Source organism: Pleurodeles waltl, chromosome 11 (genome assembly GCF_031143425.1).
Source record: "Pleurodeles waltl isolate 20211129_DDA chromosome 11, aPleWal1.hap1.20221129, whole genome shotgun sequence".
Classification (NCBI taxonomy): Eukaryota; Metazoa; Chordata; class Amphibia; order Caudata; family Salamandridae; genus Pleurodeles; species Pleurodeles waltl.
Genome location: NC_090450.1, coordinates 142,898,903 through 142,922,371, shown reverse-complemented (window position 1 = coordinate 142,922,371; position 23,469 = coordinate 142,898,903). Strand labels below are relative to the sequence as shown.

Here is a 23,469-nt window from a genome sequence, read left to right as displayed (position 1 = left end):
TATCAGTACTATTTTAGAAATGCCACTATTAGAATGTGGGCATTTGTCTGCCCCGTGACCTGATAGCCTGTCTCCAATACACACCTGGCCTGTAAGGATTGTGGTCCCTACTTGGTAGGCTTGGTAGGGTGCATACCTCTGCCAAATGGCCTGTGGCTGGGTGACAGCTACATTTGTGCATTCCCTTCAGACACTCACAACACAGGATACTCAACTACATCTGCATTCATCGGAACTGATAGGTCTTCCTGGGGAGGAGGTTGTGAAGGGCTCAGACTTACACTTCAAAGGGTAGTGGCCTGAGCGCACACAAAGGGGCTGATTACCCGCACTGATAGTCTGGACCCAGGGCTGGGCTGAAAGGGGGACCTGTGCACTTCCGAAAGATCCTTTGAAGTCATCCCCAAATCAAAGGCACTTTTAGTATAAGTACTGCATCTCTGACACCCTGAAATCAGTACACTTCTGGACCAGGAAGAACCTCTGCTGGACTGAGGCTGCCAAGCTGAAAGGATTGCCACTTTGGTGTGCCTGACTGTTCCTAGGAACTGCTGCACTGTTTTGCAGAGCTGCCTTGATGCATGCTGACCTCTGTCCTGCAAAAAGGGACTACAGACTGCACCAAGTGTGTCTCTAAGGGCACGCTGGCTTGCCCTCTGTTCTCACCAAGGTCTCAGGGACTTTGGTGAGAAATAAACCTGCTTTATTAAAAAGCAGTCACAGACATGGTGGTCTGCTGTCCGCAGCAGGCCACCATCCCTGTGAATGCTGCCACTCGCAAGGGGGTCGCAAATTGCGACCCACCTCATCAATATTAATGAGGTGGGCCTTTGTGACCCCCTTGCGAGTCAAAGAGGTGTCAGGGACACCATCCAACATTCCGAATTGCGACTCGCAATTTGCGGGTCCCAATTCGGAAGTTTACTACATCTGGCCCTAAATTAGCTCTTAAACAAAATCAAAGGGCAAAAAATGGAGTTTGGTGGACGGGTTACTCTGTCGCTAAAAGTGACGGGTATCCCGTCCGCCTTGTTACAAGTGCCATAGAAAATATTGTATTTGTACTAAGGGGGTGGTATAGCTTCTATGCTTTGACTGAGTAACCCACCCCTCAAACTCTAAATCAGTGTCCCTGGGGGTTCGAGTATTGTGGCCGCCTTGTTGCATTATGTAATATCATGAAAAGATTATCTACATTTTAAATAAGCCCCACATTTCCATGGGTTGCTACTTGCTTTGATTTTATTCTTCCCTATTAATACAAATTCGAAACGTAATTGTATAACAGTTTTAAGAAACTCGATTTCCGCCAAAGCATTCGATTTAAAAACTGCACATTACCAGCCTGTCGACTGGCAGACGCTGTAAGCACTATATCAATAATAATTCGTTTAAGATAATTTAATACTGCTGAAATGTTTTTCTGGAATGGTGAATGATTGCCAGCGGCCTCGGTTACTTGAACATAGAACGCAACCAAGAATTTGGTTGACTGACTATGTACCAGACGGCTGCTAAATAAACCAAGTGAGGGGTTTATGTCAACAGGAATCGCTGTTACCTCCAATGTATCACATTTCGGTCTTTTGACAGGCTTGAGCCCATGGTACCTAATACAGTGTGACATTTAAATACGTTGAGAAGGCGTACAAACCACAACCATTCCCCTGCAGGTGTCATTTTAATTACAGAATTACTTGCCTCACCTTAGGGAAAATACGATAGAGTCATAAAATATATTGAGTGTGAGCGTGGTTTCTTGATGCGTCTTTTTCTGAGGCAGATTTCAGGCAATCACAAAGCAGCCGATGTCAATCAATTCCACGGGGGCACAACCCGCCACTGTTCATGTTGTCAGGGATTACTAATCCAGGTTAAAAATGACATCTGATTTCTAAACCCTAGGTGCTGTTCGAAGAATATCAAATTCAATCATGTGTACGAGCAGAACTATTTATTGCTTAGACTACTCCCCAAGCGATAGTGTATTGCTTTCCCTGCCACCCCCCCAAACCCACCATGAAATGGAAGAGGCCTAGCATCGTTTCAGAGCCTCATTTTGGGACAGCAAGCAAACCCCTCCCAAACGTGCTAAGGGACCATCTTCCCTCCTGGCTGTTCCATCGATTACCCTTATTTTGTTCCGCACTTCCTCCTTCTTTGTAACACAAACCTAAGGGAGACGTCATTGGGATAACAATGGCCGCAGTTTATTAACTTGCACATCATCAACATAACACGTTCCAGTATTGTTTCTTGTTCGCTTTACGACTAGGCTTTCCTTGCTACCAAATCACAATGGGCAGATCCTTGGTCTTGCCCGGGCTGCAAGTGCTGTGTCCACCCTCTGCGAAACCCTTGGTGGCTTTTTTGTCTGCTCCCCCGTGTCCCAGCCGTGAGTCATCCCAAGGGCACTGCCTGAGCAGCTCTCTTTCTTTAGGCTATTGTGCTCTCTGTCAAGCTGTGTTTATCTCTGCCTGGTTACTAGCCTTACAAACCTGAGGCTGTGACTCCCGCTCTTAAGGTGTGGGTGGGTCTGGACTCTGCCCTTTGTCCCTTTTTAACCATCTGGCCACCCACTGACCATCTGGGCGATTGGTCGGTTTGAAGGACATTGCCAATCCGTGCCCTCCTTTTACACTGGCTTGGGCCTCCCATGGCCCGCTGGTCCCAGCCCTTGGATGGTGCCTGTTGTGGGCCTCTAACAGGTCCACTGCACTGACCAGCCCACCATCTAATCACTCCCAAATGTGCTAAGGGACCATCTTCCCTCCCGGCCATTCCATTGGTTACTTTTATTTCGTTCTGTCCTCCCTCCTTCTCTGCAACACAAACATGAAGGAGATGTAATTGGGATAACAACGGGAGCAGTTTATTAACTTGGACATCATCAACATATACACCTCACAGTATTGTTCCTTAATATCAAAGCATAACAGGTTTCTTTATCCATTGTGCGGTCCTGTGGTCCGCATGTTATGTCATTGAACGCCATTGTTCCAGCACAGCCTTTCCTCCTGAGAGTCCTTTGGCTTTGGTTAGGTAGTGTAGGAGGCTGGACTGGCTTATAGTGAGTACCTAGGGGTACTTGCACCTTGCACCAGGCCCAGTTATCCCTTATTAGTGTATAGGGTGTCTAGCAGCATAGGCTGATAGCTAATGGTAGCTTAGCAGAGCAGCTTAGGCTGAACTAGGAGACGAGTGAAGCTCCTACAGTACCACTTAGTGTCATATGCACAATATCATAAGAAAACACAATACACAGATATACTAAAAATAAAGGTACTTTATTTTTATGACAATATGCCAAAAGTATCTCAGTGAGTACCCTCAGTATGAGGATAGCAAATATACACAAGATATATGTACACAATACCAAAACATGCAGTAATAGTATTAGAAAACAATGCAAACAATGTATAGTTACAATAGGATGCAATGGAGACACATAGGGATAGGGGCAACACAAACCATATACTCCAAAAGTGGAATGTGAATCACAAATGGACCCCAAACCTATGTGACCTTGTAGAGGGTCGCTGGGACTATTAGAAAATAGTAAGGGTTAGAAAACTAGCCCACCCCAAGACCCTGAAAAGTGAGTGCAAAGTGCACTAAAGTTCCCCAAAGGACATAGAAGTCGTGATAGGGGAATTCTGCAGGAAAGACACAAACCAGCAATGCAACAACGATGGATTTCCAGTCGAGGGTACCTGTGGAACAAGGGGACCAAGTCCAAAAGTCACAGGCAAGTCGGAGATGGGCAAATGCCCAGGAAATGCCAGCTGTGGGTGCAAAGATGCTGCTACTGGACAGTAGAAGCGCTGGTTTCTGCAAGAACAACGAGGGCTAGAGACTTCCCCTTTGGAGGACGGATCCCTCACACCATGGAGAGTTGTGCAGAAGTGTTTTCCCGCTGAAAGACCACCAACAAGCCTTGCTAGCTGCAAATCGTGCGGTTAGTGTTTTTGGATGCTGCTGTAGCCCAGGAGGGACCAGGATGTCGCCAATTGCGTCAGGGGACAGAGGGGGCATCGAGCAAGAAAAGGAGCCCTATCAGCAGCAGGCAGCACCCGCAGAAGTGCCAGAAACAGGCACTATGAGGATGCGTGAAACGGTGCTCACCCGAAGTCGCACAAAGGAGTCCCACGTCGCCGGAGAACAACTTAGGAGGTCGTGCAATGCAGGTTAGAGTGCCGTGGACCCAGGCTGGACTGTGCACAAAGGATTTCTGCCGGAAGTGCACGGAGGCCGGAGTAGCTGCAAAAGTCGCGGTTCCCAGCAATGCAGTCTGGCGTGGGGAGGCAAGGACTTACCTCCACCAAACTTGGACTGAAGAGTCACTGGACTGTGGGAGTCACTTGGACAGAGTTGCTGGATTCAAGGGACCTCGCTCGTCGTGCTGAGAGGAGACCCAAGGTACCGGTGATGCAGTTCTTTGGTGCATGCGGTTGCAGGGGGACGATTCCGTCGACCCACGGGAGATTTCTTCGGAGCTTCTAGTGCAGAGAGGAGGCAGACTACCCCCACAGCATGCACCACCAGGAAAACAGTCGAGAAGGCGGCAGGATCAGCGTTACAGAGTTGCAGTAGTCGTCTTTGCTACTATGTTGCAGTTTTTGCAGGCTTCCAGCGCGGTCAGCAGTCGATTCCTTGGCAGAAGGTGAAGAGAGCGATGCAGAGGAACTCGGATGAGCTCTTGCATTCGTTATCTAAGGAATCCCAAGAGACAGAGACCCTAAATAGCCAGAAAAGAGGGTTTGGCTACCTAGGAGAGAGGATAGGCTAGCAACACCTGAAGAAGCCTATCAGAAGGAGTCTCTGACGTCACCTGATGGCACTGGCCACTCAGAGCAGTCCAGTGTGCCAGCAGCACCTCTGTTTCCAAGATGGCAGAGGTCTGGAGCACACTGGAGGAGCTCTGGGCACCTCCCAGGGGAGGTACAGGTCAGGGGAGTGGTCACTCCCCTTCCCTTTGTCCAGGTTCGCGCCAGAGCAGGGCTAAGGGGTCCCTGAACCGGTGTAGACTGGCTTATGCAGAAATGGGCACCATGTGTGCCCATGAAAGCTTTTCCAGAGGCTGGGGGAGGCTACTCCTCCCCTGCCTTCACACCATTTTCCAAAGGGAGCGGGTGTAACACCCTCTCTCAGAGGAAGTCCTTTGTTCTGCCATCCTTGGCCAGGCCTGGCTGGACCCCAGGAGGGCAGATGCCTGTCTGAGGGGTTGGCAGCAGCAGCAGCTGCAGTGAAACCCCGGGAAAGGCAGTTTGGCAGTACCAGGGTCTGTGCTACAGACCACTGGGATCATGGGATTGTGCCAACTATGCCAGGATGGTATAGAGGGGGCAATTCCATGATCATAGACATGTTACATGGCCATATTCGGAGTTACCATTGTGAAGCTACATATAGGTAGTGACCTATATGTAGTGCACGCGTGTAATGGTGTCCCCGCACTCACAAAGTCCGGGGAATTGGCCCTGAACAATGTGGGGGCACCTTGGCTAGTGCCAGGGTGCCCACACACTAAGTAACTTAGCACTCAACCTTTACCAGGTAAAGGTTAGACATATAGGTGACTTATAAGTTACTTAAGTGCAGTGTAAAATGGCTGTGAAATAACGTGGACGTTATTTCACTCAGGCTGCAGTGGCAGGCCTGTGTAAGAATTGTCAGAGCTCCCTATGGGTGGCAAAAGAAATGCTGCAGCCCATAGGGATCTCCTGGAACCCCAATACCCTGGGTACCTCAGTACCTTATACTAGGGAATTATAAGGGTGTTCCAGTAAGCCAATGTAAATTGGTAAAATTGGTCACTAGCCTGTTAGTGACAATTTGAAAGAAATGAGAGAGCATAACCACTGAGGTTCTGATTAGCAGAGCCTCAGTGAGACAGTTAGTCATAACACAGGTAACACATTCAGGCACACTTATGAGCACTGGGGCCCTGACTAGCAGGGTCCCAGTGACACATACAACTAAAACAACATATATACAGTGAAAAATGGGGGTAACATGCCAGGCAAGATGGTACTTTCCTACAGGTAGTCAGTGCCTTGTGAATAGGCTTACTTGCTACCAAATCACAATGGGCGGCCCCTTGGTCATGACCTGGCTGCATGTGCTGAGTCCACCCACTGCCAACCCCTTGTTGGCCTTTTTGTCTGCTCCCCCCTTGTACCTGTCATGAGGCATCCCAAGGGCACTGCCTGAGCAGCTCTCTTTCTTTAGGCTATTGAGCTCTCTGTCCGGCTGTGTTTATCGCTGCCACACTGCATGAGGTTACACGACCACAGGCAGCTCCCCCTTTGATTCCCCACTTTAATGGCAACCTATTTGCTCTAACACTCCCATGATGTTAAACAAAAACATGTCCATGCCTACCCCTGTGAGGTGGGTGCCATGTGACTCGTAAAACGCTGGTGTCCTGAGGTTGATGAACATCTGCCTCACAAAACCACCAGAGGTGACCATGGTTATGTTTAACTTCCTTCTAGACCTTTCCAGCGCTCCATGATTCTTGGCCCCCCTCCACACTGATCATGCTATAAATTCTTAGCATAAGATGTCCGCGGGGCTTAGCAGTTGTGCTACTGCTGTAAGGCCTGATACCATTGCACCCAGCAAGTCCTTCTTACCCAGGCAAGTCAGATTGTTCCTCCTCAAGTGTATTACCACAGCATCAGGTCTGCCTTCCTCCCACAAGTCAGCCTGCATGGGAGGGAGCGATTGGGTCCATTTCATCCATGGCTGGCCCAGGTACGACACCACCGTGTTCTTCAGACCCAGTCCTCCGTTGTTCTTCCTTGCTGCCCCCGCTGCACCTGTGATACTTACGAGTGACCAATTATCCATACTTTGTGCATGAAGACGACGGGGCCTGCCGCAGAGAAAATGAGGAGAGGGTTTAGGGAGGGGTTCTGCTTTAGGCTTGGGGAGGTGTTGGTCGGGTGTAACCCTTAAATGCGCCCGAACCCAGTGGCCCTGCTTTTTTTATCTGGTCCTCATCCCTGTTGTGGCTGCGTCTATACAGAAAGAATAGGATCCAAATTGGGTGGCAGGGCGCCCGGCTTCCACAATGGCCATCTTGAGCACTGCTATAAATCAGAAGTGGCTGAGGGAGGAACTGTCCTCATCCCGGAACAGTGGTACGTTCTTTAGGAGGCCTGACCCCATGTACTCCTGCATGCAGCACACCGGACAGAGTGTGCCCTCGTCCAAGGAATAGAGTTGAGTATACTTCCTTTTACCCCCTTGATCTGCCTTAGTTCGCCACAAGTGGATCATCATCTGTCCCTCACCCATGAGTGCATCCTGCCCCTGGGTCCGACCTGGCCGGGGCCACAAGCTCGCTGACCCAGTATGCCCCAAAAAACACCAGCATGAAAGCCACTTTGACTAACACAACCTCATGCTCTGTCTTGCATACCTTGGGAAGAACCGCTATCAGTCACTTTAGCATGGAGATTTCAATGGGCAGTCACTGATCCTTAGGTCCTGGCTGTAGCCTACCCCACCCTTTCATGACCACCCTGCAATAAAAGAAGTTGGTAGGGTCAAACCCCGATGCCAGTCTCACATAGTGTGCAATCATGCTGAGGTGGACCTGTGTCCATGTTTTACTCCTGCGATCCATAAAGGCCCTTTCTATAAAACCCAGTACCGCTTTGGTGGTGACCTCGTCTCATCCCCTCGAGCCTGTGATTCTTTGGAAGACCCCCCCCAGGACTTACGGTATGCTGTCTTTGGAACCAATGCATTGTCCACCAGTGTCTGGTCCCGATGATCCACAGACATGATGAGCAGACGAGAAGCAGAGACGACAAAGCTGGAGAGGTCGCTCGTGTCTGGGCTCCGTCCTGTGCCACTTTATAACCATCTGGGTGCCTGCTGACCATTCGTCGGTTTGAAAGACGCCAGCCAATCTGCACCCTCCTTTTTTTGCAGTCTTAGGCCTCCCACGGCCTGCTAGTCCCGCCCTTGGGAAGTGTTTGTCGTAGGCCTCTAACAGGTCTGTTGCGCTAACCGGCCTGCCATCTGGTCCATCTCAGTCTGCCATTTTATGACGGGGCACAGCTATTTACCTTTACATGCTTCAATATTTCAAGTTTTTTAACACCCTTCAGCCTATTTGGTACATTAGAGAAATAATTCATAAAATGAAAGGAAAAATAAAAGACTTTGGTTTACAACCAACCATAGGTAAGCTTTTGAAACACATCTATGTAAACAAATATATCAATGAAAGGAGGGCGCAGCCACAAACATGTAAATGAAGATGGGGAAGAAATGTAGATGCTAGAGAAGCAGGGGAGTTTAATTGTAGATTGTGTTCAAGCATGGTATTAGAAGACTGCCCTTTACCTAGCTGGTTCGGTTGAGGAAAGAAATCAGGAAATACTAAGGGGAGTGCATGTCCAGAAAATTAGTGCAGGGAACCACTACAGGCAAGGAGCAACAGAAAAAAACTTCTTTCTTAGTTCTTTGTTGCAATCAGAGCATTCTGGCTAATGGGTCTCTCCATTTCAAATGATGAAGCAATCATGTGATCTTTCACCTGGAATATGAATATGATTTAACCTTTCTCAGATTGTGTCTCACTATATAATGGCCCAAATATTGACCTACACAAATATCCTATCCACTCCACCATCAAGGGAATTGTATATTTACTATTCTTAACTCCTCATCCATTTCAGTGGCAGCTGGTGGTTTGTAAAAAAGTGGGGTGGAAAGTTGAGGTGCAATATGACCTACAATTAAAATGAACTGAAAGAAGTGGAGTGCTGCGTTCCAACCCAGTGAGTTTAATTTGAAAAAAAAAATAGTTCAAATGATGCATTTGAGAGCAAACAATATAGAAACTAGAAACAAGCCAATACATAGCTAAGGCATAATGTCTGTTTAACCTGTTTTAACAAGATCTACCACCCCAAGGAAGCACATTTGTACCCTTATAGGTACACAATGTATTTCCCACTGTTGGTGCTGCTTTACTGAATAAGCTGGTCAAGACTGAGAAGTGTGGAGTCAGTTTGCCCACCAAACAAATACTAAAAAAAGAAATAGCTAAAAATTGAACAAATTACAGAATCACCCTTTTGATGTTCTAGGGACATTTCAAGATCTACATGTGTACAGACTGTATTTTTAATAGCTCCTTTGAGTTTATGCTTCAAGCCGAATGTCAAAAGGACAGGCATATTTTTTGTTTCATAGCGTTTTTATGGAAGTTTGCAGGAATGAGTGAACTGCAGGATAACCAGCTATCCCCATAATCCTTGACCTTAATTCACAGAGCTATTTACTCTGTAAATTGATGTTACATTCACAATTAGACATTTGTGTACAAGTGGAAAGCCATGTGTATGATTCACAAATTGCAGTTTATGATCATAAAAGATTTACTCACACATGTTAATAGGATTATGTCTTCTCCCAGGGAGGTGTGTGGGCATTCTGGAGCAGGAACGCCCTGTAAGTTTGGGAACATAGGGCCAAATGTTCTAAGACACTAATCGCAAAACATAGCCACAATTTGTAACCCGACATTTTATAATCAGTTTCTAGTTTTGGGACCTAAACTATGTGCTCATAGGTTGGATCAGAATATAAGGAATCATAAGGGATCACAGAGCACCCTGCTTAATGAAAATTGATTAGGCAGATTGCCATTTGCGACTCCCTATCTAAATTCTTGTCTGTAACAAGCTAAAGTGCAAAAAAAGTGATGGATGGAATGCTTGAATTAAACTCAACCACTGTTAATTACTCAGGGTCACATCCTGATTTATCACTATTTTGCACACTATGCGGTCTCAGTATGGACCCAGCCATATGCAAATCAGTTGTAACCCTCCTACAATGGTAACAGTCCAGCCTGGACTGCCAAGTCAAGTCCTCCCTAAACCAGATCCCAAGCAATTTAGGACTGTTTTTTCCCTTGTTAAGGATCATCAGGAAGGTATAGCTTCATTCCAGTGGCACAGTATGCACGGGACTCATGTCTGGTCAGACCCATTCCACTTGGGACGAAACACTAAAGTATACACTAAAGCATACAAAAAAGTGATGGGTGGAATGCTTGGGTAACAGAGCATCATCCCTCTGTATTGCATTTAAAAAATGAAATGTTTTTCAAAGCAAAAGTGGGTACTTTAAAAAATAATTTTCAATTTTGAATTTTGAAAAACATCAATGAGTGTGGGCAGTTGTTACCAGAATGATTACCTACTTCTCCCTGAGGTTGCCTGCTTGATTCCCTGGTTGATTGAGACGGGCTCCCAAATGCCTTCACCTTTGCAAATCAGCTACCAGCCCAACTAGGGTGTTGGTGGCTTTTCAATGGTTTACGACTGGATCATTATTGAAAACTATAGATACATTAGATACATATGGTGCCAATTCGCAATTTGAAAGGAATGCTCAAAACATGTTCCTTCCAAATTGTCAATCAGTAACCATTTGTAGACCCATTTTATGAGTCAGTAAAACTCTGCTGACTCATAAAATGGGGTTAGTAAATATGAAAAAGGGATTTTGCAGTCACAAACCTTGTGATTTTGCAAGTCTCAGAATTTGCTAGTGCGAAATCCCTCAGTACATCTGGGCCATAGTCCTTCTTGGCCAATCCCCATTCTGGAAAAGGTCAGCGATTTAAGCCTATTCTTGTCAGGAATAGGGTCCTGATTTAGAATTTGGCAGAGGGGGTTACTCTGACACAAACCTGACAGATATCCCATCCTTCGAATTACAATAGCATTATGGCCTATGGAGATTGTTATCGGTGGATGAGATATCCATCACGTTTGTGATGGAGTAACCCATCCATCAAACTCTAAATCAGGCTCCAAATTCATTTACAGTGTGGGAATGAAAGGCTCTAAATATTTGTGAAGTTTAAGGAAAGGGGTTTCACACAGAAGATAAATAAAAGTTAAAACTTGCATGTGTACTCATGCAAGACACTTGCCAGTGTGTTGAAGTATCACATGTATGTTTACATATATGTTTACATTTAGAGAAATACCTTTGCATGTGTGTAAATAGAAGTTCGCAAATATTTTCTGTTCTTCTTCCATGGAATCTTCCACTATCACAGATACCCAGGTGCTTCTGGAACCTTTGTGAATTCCCCAAAAGATTTGCTCCAAAAGTCCGAGGAAACTTACAAGAGTGAATGTTTGATATTTTGTTATGTTAAACAGACTCCTTTTGTCTGGTCAATCACTTGCTCGAACCACACTCACAGCCTGTAATATGCACGGAAAATGCCTTGCCTTCTGATTGGTAAGAGGCTGGATAGAGTTAGTAAGCGTAGAGCGCATAATCTTCACCATTCTACAATTCCATGCCAGAGCTTTGAGAGTTTTGTTGCAGCTGCTCAGAATCACTGTTCCTTCCACGCACCTAATGCTTTATCTGTCCTCATCAATATGGTAGGACAACCAGGCAAGTACTTCTATCACAGCATTGCATAGCTAGGAGGTGCAAGCCAATTGCTGAAATAAGGGCATATTTAATGATGCAAGGACTGGGAATAAGGCCAGTGGTGATAGCTTTTGGATGGGGCATATTGGGTTTCTCAAACCAAATGTTTAGATCCCCAAGAATGGAGTATAGTGTAATAAGGTTTGAGACTGTGTCTAGAAAAGCATCTGGGAATGTGGAGTTGTTAGGTGGAGGTCTGTAAAGGAGGAGAAAGTTACAGGAGGAAGTTGGAGTAGGGTGGCATCTGGTAAGGAGGGCTTCACAACCTTGTATGGAGATGTTGTCTGTTTTACTGAGGTTCAATGCCTGTTTGAATATAATAGCTAGTCCACCTCCTCTCTTGCCTATACGGTTTTGTGTGATGGTTTGATAGCCTGGAGGAACGGCTTTGTGCAACACTGGGGCCATGTCATCTCCCAACCAGGATTCAGTTATGAATGGTAAGTCAGGTTGTGTGTCTGTGAGCAGGTCGTAGATGTGGTGCTTGTTTTTTGAGAGTGATCGAGCATTTATGAGCTGGCAGTTTAGAAAAGGTGTGTTAGTGGTAGTGTAGTTTTGTTTAGGAGAAGGGTAAGTAGTATAATGTGAGTTTGAAGCAGGAGTGTTGCTAGTTGTGATAACTGTTTGAGGCTCACAACAGTCTTGCTTTTCAAAATAGTGTTCCTCTTCCAGCAGGTTAAGGAGGCATTTAGTTGGGTCTGTGTGTGGGGGGGGGGTGGACTTGGTGGCTGAGGGAGCCATGTGGAGTGTACTGTTTTTTGTAGGGTAGTTTTATTATGTAATAGACAAGGGGATGCGAGGTTGCTATGAGTGGCATGTTTTTTATTTTGTTTGCGTCTGTTTAGTGTGGATGGAGTATGGGTTAGGGGTGGTGGAGGAGCATGTGGATCATGATGTAAGGCTCTAAATTGTGCAATGGAGGAGAGGCGAGTGAATGAAAGTTTCTGGGTTGGGGTGCTTGTGGTAGGTGTTTGTGAAGAGTGAGAAAGTAGGAGTGGCGATAGGATGGGATTTGTATTTTTTGTGTTGTCCTGAGGGTGGGAGTGGGTATGATGATAAGTGTAATGTAAGGTTGTGTTGCTTTGATGTGCTGATGTTTGTGGTCAGTATTGTTTTTGTGGAATAGTGAGAGGGGATATTGGTGTACTTGTTTTTGGTGAGGGATTTGTATGTGAGTTAGTGCTGGTGAGTGGAATTTGAGTGTTAGATGGGGTGTTGATGAGTTTTGGAGATGAATCTACGAGGTGTGTACGAGGTGATGGATGTGTGCCAGGGGAGTTAGTGTTAGTTGTGATGACTGGAAGAGGTAATATGTGTGGTGGAATGAAATGTGGGGATTGTATGGTTGTGTGTAATTGGTGAAGAGAGGGGAAGAGTGTTTGTAGATGGTGTGTTTGAAGGCAGGGTTTGGGCATTGTTATGATGACAGGTGGTCTGTGTGGAGCAAACAGCGGATAGTGTTGTTGATTAGTGTGAGCAGAGAGTGTGTATCTGGAAGGCTGAGACTGAGTGAAATATATACTGTAGTTTTGTGTTGTGTGGGTGATGGCAGGTTGTGTTAGTGGGGGTGGACAGAGTAGTGTTTGCTGTGAGAATGCAGGTGTTTGACTGTTGTAGTTGTGGGGGATATGTGTATATGTGTTGTATAAAGGGTATTGTCTAGGACGATGGGACAATGCAATCTGTCTGTGGCCAGTTTGTGATGCACGAGTTGGATGTCTTTGAAGAATATATGTTTGCATGTTGAGGGATGTGTAGGGGCTGCAACCATTCCTGGTCAATTGTGAATTGGGCAGCATTTCTGTCCCTAGTCCCTACCTGTCCCGAACAGGCCCAAACGTGCAGCTGCCCTTGTCCTCTCCGCCCTTAGCCTCAACGCCCGGGCTGAGAAGCCCTGAGTCCTAGCCTTTAATAGCCCTACTGGCCAATAGGAAGCTGGTCCTAACCCTAGCCAATCCAAATCCAAGCCCTGATTCAAACAACTAACGGGAGACCCAGCCCTAATCACCAATCATAGCCCTATTCCTGACCACCAATCAACAGCCCCAGCCCTAAAACCAACAACCAATCAGAATCCCAGCCCTATCCACCAATCACAACCCTAGAACCAACAGCCAATAAGATTCTCAGCCCTATCCACCAATCACAGCCCTAGAACCAACAGCCAATCAGATTATCAGCCCTATCCACCAATCACAGCCCTAGAACCAACAGCCAATCAGGTTCTCAGCCCTATCTACCAATCACAGCCCTAGAACCAACAACCAATCAGAATCTCAGCCCTATCCACCAATCACAGCCCTAGAACCAACAGCCAATCAGAATCTCAGCCCTAGAACCAACAGCCAATCAGATTCCCGGCCTATCCACCAATCATAACCCCAGCCCTGGAGCCAGAAACCAATTAAAGACCATCTCCCAACAACCTATCACAACAACATATGCAACAACCAATAGGAACTTATATAAGGAGCAAGTTAACTGAAGTCCAGTCCCTGTGGTCAGGGGGAAAGGCAACTGCTGCTCTATTCAGAATCTCCTTGGATACAGACAGGCTGAATCCACACTTTCAAGCTAGCAGAGTCTACTTTCCAGGTAAGGGAGAGATTGTTTAAGAAACAAACACTGGAATACTGCGGGGGCGCGCACTCTGAAATCGGGCTTTTTAAAGGTAAAAATACAGGGGGGCAGACAGTTTTTAAGCATAATTTAAATCACAGTAACAGATTAAAACAGTCTCCTAAAAACACACTCTGCAAGATGTATGTAGCCTTTTTACTTAGAAGAGAAAAAGGGGGGGGGGATGTGCCACAAAACTAGCAAGGCAATTCACACAGTCACGGCAAAAACAAATAAAAAAAAACACCACTTTAAAAGAGGCCAGGCTGCCTGAAACACAGAGAGGCCACAGTAAAACAGACACAGGTAGCTGAAATAAACACTTTTGAACAAATAATACTATTTACCCAGAAACATCTCAGGGCTCCTTACCTAGGTCATTTTGCAATCCTTGAACACTGGGCTGTATCAGGACACAGGGGAGATGCACAGAGGCTCCCAAAATGGAGGTGGCTGTCTTGGGCTTCCCTCCACAAACTTAAGGGGCCAGAGCAGGTGTGGGTGGTGGGTCTCAGGTGCAGCAGGGACTCAGGGAGCCAATCAGCTAAGTCCAGTCCCTGTGGTCAGGGAGAAAGGCAACTGCTGCTCTATTCAGAATCTCCTTGGATACGGACAGGCTGAATCCACACTTTCAAGCTAGCAGAGTCTACTTTCCAGGTGAGGGAGAGATTGTTTACGAAACAAACACTGGAATACTGCTGCGCGCGCACTCTGAAATCAGTCTTTTTAAAGGTAAAAATACAGGGGGGCAGACAGTTTTTAAGCACAATTTAAATCACAGAAACAGATTAAAACAGTCTCCTAAAAACACACTCTGCAAGATGTATGTAGCCTTTTTACTTAGAAGAGAAAAAGGGGAGGGGGTGCCACAAAACTAGCAAGGCAATTCACACAGTCACAGCAAGAACTAATAAAAAAAAAAACACCACTTTAAAAGAGGCCAGGATGCCTGAAACACAGAGAGGCCACAGTAAAACAGACACAGGTAGCTGAAATAAACACTTTTGAACAAATAATACCATTTACCCAGAAAAATCTCAGGGCTCCTTACCTAGGTCTTTTTGCAATCCTTGAACACTGGGCTGTATCAGGACACAGGGGAGATGCACAGAGGCTCACAAAATGGAGGTGGCTGTCTTGGGCTTCCCTCCATAAACTTAAGGGGCCAGAGCAGGTGTGGGGGGTGCGTCTCAGGCTCAGCAGGGACTCAGGGAGCCAATCAGCTAAGTCCAGTCCCTGTGGTCAGGGGGAAAGGCAACTGCTGCTCTATTCAGAATCTCCTTGGATGCAGACAGGCTGAATCCACACTTTCAAGCTAGCAGAGTCTACTTTCCAGGTAAGGGATAGATTGTTTAAGAAACAAACACTGGAATACTGCTGGGCGCGCACTCTGAAATCAGGCTTTTTAAAGGTAAAAATACAGGGGGCAGACAGTTTTTAAGCACAATTTAAATCACAGAACCAGATTAAAACAGTCTCCTAAAAACACACTCTGCAAGATGTATGTAGCCTTTTTACTTAGAAGAGAAAAGGGAGGGGGGTACCACAAAACTAGCAAGGCAATTCACACAGTCACGGCAAAAACAAATTAAAAAAAAAACACCACTTTAAAAGAGGCCAGGCTGCCTGAAACACAGAGAGGCAACAGTAAAACAGACACAGGTAGCTGAAATAAACACTTTTGAACAAATTATACTATTTATCCAGAAAAATCTCAGGGCTCCTTACCTAGGTCTTTTTGCAATCCTTGCATTTGTAATGTGTAGCGGGGAGCAGAGGCAAGGTGATCTCATCATTTGCATGGGGCCACACCACCATGGAAATAAGAGAACACCCTTCTGTGATACCAAAGTGTTCCTAGGGCACACAAAGTGGGTACATAAGCCAGTTGTGTCCAGGTGGCACCTTACATAATACAGCCCCAAGTGAATTTCACCCAGAGACTTCAGTTTCTGGAAGCAGCTAAATGTCCGGGTGAAAACATTGTGGAATTGAGGAATCACAGAGGGAATCTAGAGCAGAATTACAGTGCCCCCTCGTAATTTCTTATTTTTAAGGGGACCCTCAGGGTCCCACTCCTATTGTAATTCACTCTTATCTCTGCTCCCAGATTTCCCAGTCCTGCTGTATATGTAACTCCGAAGAATGGCAAATGCAACAGGAATATTAACAGAGCACTCTTAATATAGAGAAGCCAAAGCTGACAATCAGCAACACCACTGCCACCTCACAATTAATGACCGCCACACCCCCACTTAAAAATGTTGTCTCCAGTAACCTAACTCAAAACCCTGCCACTATGACCTTTACTAATATCCTATGTGGTATTCTATAAGTCGATAAGTGAAGTAGCAATTTGACATTGGAAAACAAGGTTTCCTATTGGGCTCATAGATTACTGTGAGGGGACATAGTGGGCCCCATAAAAAACAAATAACTAACAAATGCTAATTAAACTTTCCTCAGAAGTCCTACCTATTGTAAAAACTAATGGGTCTGTCTGAGACATGATGATATGTGAAACCAGAAGCATATTCCTGCTTGATGTTTTTCATTAAAGAGCACTATTTCCACGTGAGAGTTCCTAAATACTAGATCCTATCAAGGGCGGACTGGTAAATTAATTAGGCCACGGCACCAAAATAAAAGTAGTCCTGGTTAGTGAATAAGAAAGCTAAAAAAGCTAAAAAAGTGGTGCATGTTTGCAAACTGGGGCAGTTTTGAACTTGTGAAGACAGACTGTATAAGTGTTTTGGAAGGTATGGAAGCCTGTATGGTGTTGAGCTTGCTGCAGTTTAAAGTTTGTTTTATTATCAGAACAATCAACAGTAAAAATCGGCCAACTAAACCATAAAACAGGCCCACAGACAGCTACAAAAACTGCCCATACACAGACCTGTAAGACCAGCCCCTTGGTCACTGCTTGATTGCTCTATAGGCCAGTCCGATCCTAGATCCTGTGATTACAGAATATTCTCTATCTATAGGACCCCATGTTTTTGCAATGTTTAAAACATTTTCCACTCTTTTCTGGTTTTATGTGGGTGAACCTTGTGATACTTGATTGGGTTTTATTTTGCGAATGTTGCATGTCATCATGTATGGCTGTGTACGTTAGGGTCTCAAAAAGAATTATTAGTTGTGATGTTAAAAACCTCTCTGGATTTTAGTAATTATTACCCCTATGGTTATATGCGAACCTTTAACTCTTACACTTAAAATTACACATTAGAGGGCTTCAAGAGGTATTAATTGGCTCTGATCAATTTTGGGCTAACGGACAGCGCCCACAATGAGGAAATGGGCGATAACAGCTGTTGACGTCTACTAGCTTGTGGGCAATAAGGCTACTGGCCCTTGTCACCCTAATGCTAAACATAATAAGCAAACATACAAGCGACTATCTGCCTAACTTGAATGAAGACAAGTTCAGCATTCTAAAGTTGATAATGTGATAAAAAAGTAGAGCATTGCGGTCACATAATTTAGTATGCCTACCACATTATAGTTCAAGATCACTGATGCGCTCATTCAGTTGCTGCTTGCGTGAGATGTCAGCTGCATATGAAATGCCTTGGTGGATTCCTGATCAATATTCAGTGTAGAACTTAAAGGCCCCATGCCAAGGACTGCAGTATTTGGGGTGGTAATATTGCTGACAGGGTTGTACTACTGAATATCGACACCAACAATAGAAATGGACAAACTATCAAAAGGTAAGAGCAAATAAGGAAGTATACATTTAAAATTCCTAACTCCATATCTTCATAACCTGAAGATATATGTACCATGTAAGTACATATATGTGGAGTTAGGTACAGAAAATCTAGACTTAGGGTTTCAGACCTCCGGCCTCAGAGGACGGCCAGACCGCTGCACTCCAGGTGGTCCGCCCACCACATTACGACCTTGGCAGTCAGACTCCCAGGGGACTGCCGTCCCAGTCAGGAACATGGTTCCCAGTGGCAACACAAAACCTAACTAGGGCCGCACACTCCCCTGTAAATACAAATTATACTAGATGGTGCTCATACACAGGAAAACATATTTGTTGCCTAATATGTATACTGAAATAAGACACAACTTACATCAGTAAATGCACACATGTAAGAACCTCCTGTGGATCACTCAAAAGGTGTATGTATTAAGTAGTTGTATGTATTTTGTATCAGTCTACTTTCTTTGATCTGTTGTTATTTTTTCCTATGAATGATTTATGTATCCACTTATGAGCATACACCTGGTACATGCCTTTGCCATATAACTCATTGAACTTATTCTTTTCAACTCTATGACGGTTTAAATTAATTAAGAACTGTATATGAATCCATCATATGGAAATACATAATACTTACACCTTTCGAGTGATCCACAGGAGGTTCTTACATGCATGGTTCCCAGTGGCATGGTGGCAGTCGAAGTCGTGGGCAGCCACATCAGTGCTGAGTACAGGGCCATCGCGCTGAGCATGAGTCCTGTTTCCACTAGCCTTACCGTGGAAAGGCTGGTGGAAACACAGTGCAGGGAACCACAGGGGGCCCCTGCACTGCCCATGACCATGCAGTGGGCAGTACAAGGGTCCCTTGCCCATCACCCTCGGAATGCGTACTGTCTGCTGGGCTTTTGTGCCTCCATGGCTATACACTGACCTTTAACTCAAACTTAAAATGATACATGGAGCCAAGGTCAATGGCCCTGCACTGTTTCCTCTGGGCTGACTGATGGAAACCTTCAAATATGGAGTAATAATGGCACTAGGGGGGGCGCCAGCTCCGTAGCAGGTCACCTCCCCACTGAGAGAACTTATAATGAGACCCTTAGTTACCTTTTGTTATTTTTTTCCAATATATTGTCCTCAATATTATGTCCACCTGATATTGGGGGTTTGGTTTTCAGCGTTCACATCTGCTCCCACTAAACACCAATACTGCTGAGGTCAGTATTTTTTCAGAGTTGTATTACCCCTCATTTCGCAACTCAGGAAAGGAATAATGCTGGAGATATCTACTTTTTCTATTTCTCAAAAAAACACAAACAGGTCATGAGCCTGATAATACTGATAATGTGGTAATGTTGCATCTTTTCAGTCATTCTAATCCGTCAAACTCGAAATGCAGTTTTCCCAGTGTGATTTTTATTGGGGAAAAAGTGTGGTATTACCTCTCTGTGGTAATCATGACTCGTGCTAAGTCCCATTTGTGCCAGAGGCATGATTAGGACGGGACTCATAATGAGGCACTTAGTGTAAGCTAAATACCTGAAGACAGTGTCAAATTACGTGTTTTACTGATGTTTTGTATTTGATATATTGTAAAGATTTGAACTAATTAACACAAAAAATATGTGGCTGAAATTATAGTATACCCCCTGTTTAAATGCAACAAGAGGTGGTGATCATATGTATTACAATAGTTTTTTGCAATAATATTGTTACTGGCGTTAGGTGTATTTTAAGTAATGTGACACACAGAACACATTTTAATTCCACAACACTGAACTTCACTTGTTTCTTTGTAGGTAGCTGAAAAACTCATGACAATTGCGTATGAGAGTGGGGTGAATCTGTTTGACACCGCTGAGGTATATGCAGCTGGAAAGTAAGTACATTAAACTGTTTTTTTATTCTTTTGGAATAGAAGTGGCAAGTCATCCCTTGCCTCGAACAGGCTAGCAGGCAAAAAAAGTATTGTTCACCATAAATCAGATTCCTTTATGAAGTGGCCAACAGTAAGTAGCCCAAACTATCAGTAAATGAGCTGAAAATGGAGTGGCACGTCTTGCCAATCAAGGGAAGGTCCTTCTCAAAGGTTGACTGATCACCTTTTTAGGGTCGAGCCTGCGTTGCATGCGCTCGCGCATGCGTATCGCTGCAAGACACTTTAGTTATTAGAAAAGGGCTCGGAGCACTGTCGACGTCACCTCAGTGTGTTTCTTTGGTTCGTGGGCTTGCCTTGTAAAATCTGCTTGCTTTCATTAGTGGAAGGCATGTACACGTCATGCCTTTTCTGGTGGTTAGCCCTCCTCGAGCGCAGTGACCAAGTACAGAAAACATGCGACCAAGTACAGAAAACATGCAAGGCTCGCTGTTTTCTGTTGGATCGTGGACTACTTTTTCTCTATTTTCCTAGCGCGATTTCGCTTAGCAGAAGTCGAGTGCTTTACACAGTTAATTTCATTTTTTCGGGTTACCTACATAAAAGCACTTTTGCCGATAGATGATAGGGACACGAAGGCTCCACAAAACCCTCTCGATCTCGTGCTGAGGTCAGATTGGCTGCTAACACTTCAACAAGGAAGTGTTGGCAGCCATCTTGGGACTCGGCTTCAGTTGAGTCCCTGAAAAAAAGATAACAAATAAGAAAAGTTGCCATAGTAGGGACACCCTGACCCCTTACATCTGGTGTTTGGGTCCTAGAGGGTCCACACCAGGGCAAAAAAGCAATTTTTAAAAGAATTTTCACTGAGAGTTGTGGCAGGCCAGACCAAAAAAAAAAAAAAAAGCTCAGGCTCCCACGCTTGTTTTGAAAAAAGTCCCAGCGTGGGCCAGGTCCATGGGGCATTCTTTAAAAAAAGGAGGGAGGCACACGGGCCACCCTCCTGAGGCCCATAGGGCCCAAGGGACCACCACCTCCCTGGGGCTAACTTAAAATAATGGGGGCCTTGCGGACCGCAATGGGGACCACCACCTCCCTGGGGCAAAAATAACTTTTGAAAGTGGAAGGTGGGGCACAAGTTATAGTTATCTTAGAGCACGAGTTATAGTATCTTGAAATAACTAGCTATAACTGCTAGTTTTGTGTAAAATCAGAACCGAACTGTAACGTCTCTGTAACCTTTGGTTTTTTTAAGTGAAAAAATATATATATTTTTTTTCCAGTTTTAATTCGTTAAGTTTGGTGTGTCATAGACTACAACCTTAGTTAAGCAGTCACAACTTTTCTAAAGGATTTCCAGTCATGCTTTGGTCACACTCCTTTTAGAGATCCATCGCCTTTTTCATGGCACTGAAAGCCCTGGTGTGTTCTCCACAAAAAATATGAACTCAACATATCTTGAAGTTAATATTATGTATGTTAGCCTTCAAGCACAGATATACTCTGGACGAGAAGGAGTATGAGATCGGTTTTACACCACAAAAGACCAAAACGCTTGCCCCTTCACAGTCTGTGCAAAACACATTTCCCCTAGGCTTTAAAATGCATGTGATGACTTTAATTTGTATTCTCTTTCACATAGCATTTCAAAACAACAACAACACACCCCTGCAGTCACAAACAGTTCTCCAATGACACTTTCTATAGAGATGTTGGCCACATCATGGGTGACTAGTTTAGCAGCAATTTGTCACTCTCTCAAACATGAATGATATTAGTTGCATAGCGAGCAGTAAATATGGTATTTTTAAAGTAAGTTTTGACAACACAGCTGTCAGAACTACCCGTCGTTACAAATTCTTTAGAATAAACAGAGTGGGCTTTGACTCTGCTCAAAGGACAAATACTCTGTCACCTAATGATATTGGCTGTTCAAATTATTAATTCGCCTGCTTTAAACTGTTTGCATTACAGTGCATGAAGGACTAGTTTACATATAAATGAACAAGTAATAATCACATATTACTTAGATTGTTTTATTTTAAATGCGCATTGCATACTAAAGCAATTGTTTTTCGTATTTTTTCAGTGCAGCCAGCTTTTGTGAATATATTAGGACTCAAAATGCAAGTCAAAACTAATAGCTTTGCCAGTGCTTGTTATGCATTTAGTAATATTCCATGACAGAATAGTAGGCAATAAGGAATGAGAAATGGATATGCTAACAACTACAGAAGCCTCAGAGTAACTTTGTTATGAGATCAATTCATATAAGTAGATACATAGATATATGTGATTAACAGTCGAAGCATAGCACTTCCTTTTCTTCTTTTGATTAGTGCCTTCATTACATTTTATGAAAGTAAAAATATAGAGAGTATTAGAAACATGAGCAAACTAGTGGTTAAGTTGTTTACACCTGAATAATGGGTGTTATTTAGAGTTTAATGGATGTGCCCTCCATCCAATCACCAGTGCATTATTGCCTGTTTGCACTTCTAAAATGACAGACGGAGAGCTCTTTCCATTTTGATGGATCTATATAGGGGCTATAAAACTATTAGAATATTGCAATAACTAAGGGTAGAATGTTATAACCTAGAATTGGAGATAAATATTGAATGTTGGAGGTCTGGGCTTATGCCAGCCATTATAAGCCCAGAGCTACTCCATTGTTTTCAATGGAGCTCTCAACATTCCAGTGTTCTCATATAGCCTTAGAACCCGTCGTAGCGGGCTCTACCGGCTATTAAAGGCCCGCTCCCGCGTTAAATGCCCAAGCCGAAGGCGAGGGCATTTAACAAGAGAAAGGGCCTTTAATAGCCGGTAGAGCCCGCTACGGTAGGTTCTAAGGCTATTAGAACATTCTGCCACACAGGGCAGAATGTTCTATTAAATAAAACAGATTGCTCACGGAGCCCGGGGGGATTGAAATCCCCTCAGGCTCCGTGAGGCTTTGTTCACAGCTGTTGCTGTGAACAAAGCGAACATTGGAATGTTGGCGCTGCGGGCTTTTACCGGCCAGTAAAAGCCCGCAGCACTCCATTGTTTTCAATGGAGCGGCCAACGTTCCAATGTTCTAATACAACATAAAATAGACTTTAAGATAATTGAACCATCAGAAATATGTTCCCATGAGTTTGCAAGTCAGTATATTGAGGTTTATGATTATAGGTACATCTCTACATTAAGGTGGCCGTTGAATATTTATGGGAAGGTAGAACATGTTATTTATGTTCCAGTACTAAATATTCCTTCCTTCCTGTTATGCACAGTGTGTGGGTTTTGAGGTTTGGAACACACTGCCCGGTATAGTCTTCCTACAATTTGGAGTCTAAAAGACATGCCCTCGGTCAGCCTCATTTAGATATGGTTGGATCTTAAGTATTCTGTCAAGGGTGCTCCGTTGACTGCCTGTGCCAGCCTGACGGAGTAGGGGTTGTCAAAGGAAGTACATTACACTGCCCGCCAAATTTAGGGTGGATGGTATAATGCATATTTTGTCACCACCACGAAAAACGTGGTAGTAAGAGACAGGAAAAAATAATGAGCCCCACATCCAGGGAGAAAGTTCCCAAGTTGTATGCGTCATTGGTTTGTGTTTTACTGAAAAGTGACTTGTTTCTCAAAAACAAAAAAACTGAAAAAGTTTAGTGGATTGCTGTCAAAAATTGACAACAGCCATCCACCGAATGTTTTGTAAAGTGAAAGGAACAGCTGTAATGGAATTTCCTTTAAATGTACAGAGATGATCTTCTGGGTAAGC

The 23,469-nt window shown here is 44.5% G+C and overlaps 1 protein-coding gene across 1 annotated transcript in view; it reads left to right on the top strand.

The window, feature by feature from the left end:
* KCNAB1 (potassium voltage-gated channel subfamily A regulatory beta subunit 1) overlaps positions 1–23,469 on the top strand; it is a 522,245-nt gene that overhangs the window by 336,703 nt on the left and 162,073 nt on the right. Inside the window, exon 4 of the mRNA XM_069213297.1 lies at positions 19,627–19,706. Coding sequence (XP_069069398.1) covers positions 19,627–19,706 — 80 coding nt within the window. The remainder of the gene's footprint in view (positions 1–19,626; positions 19,707–23,469) is intronic.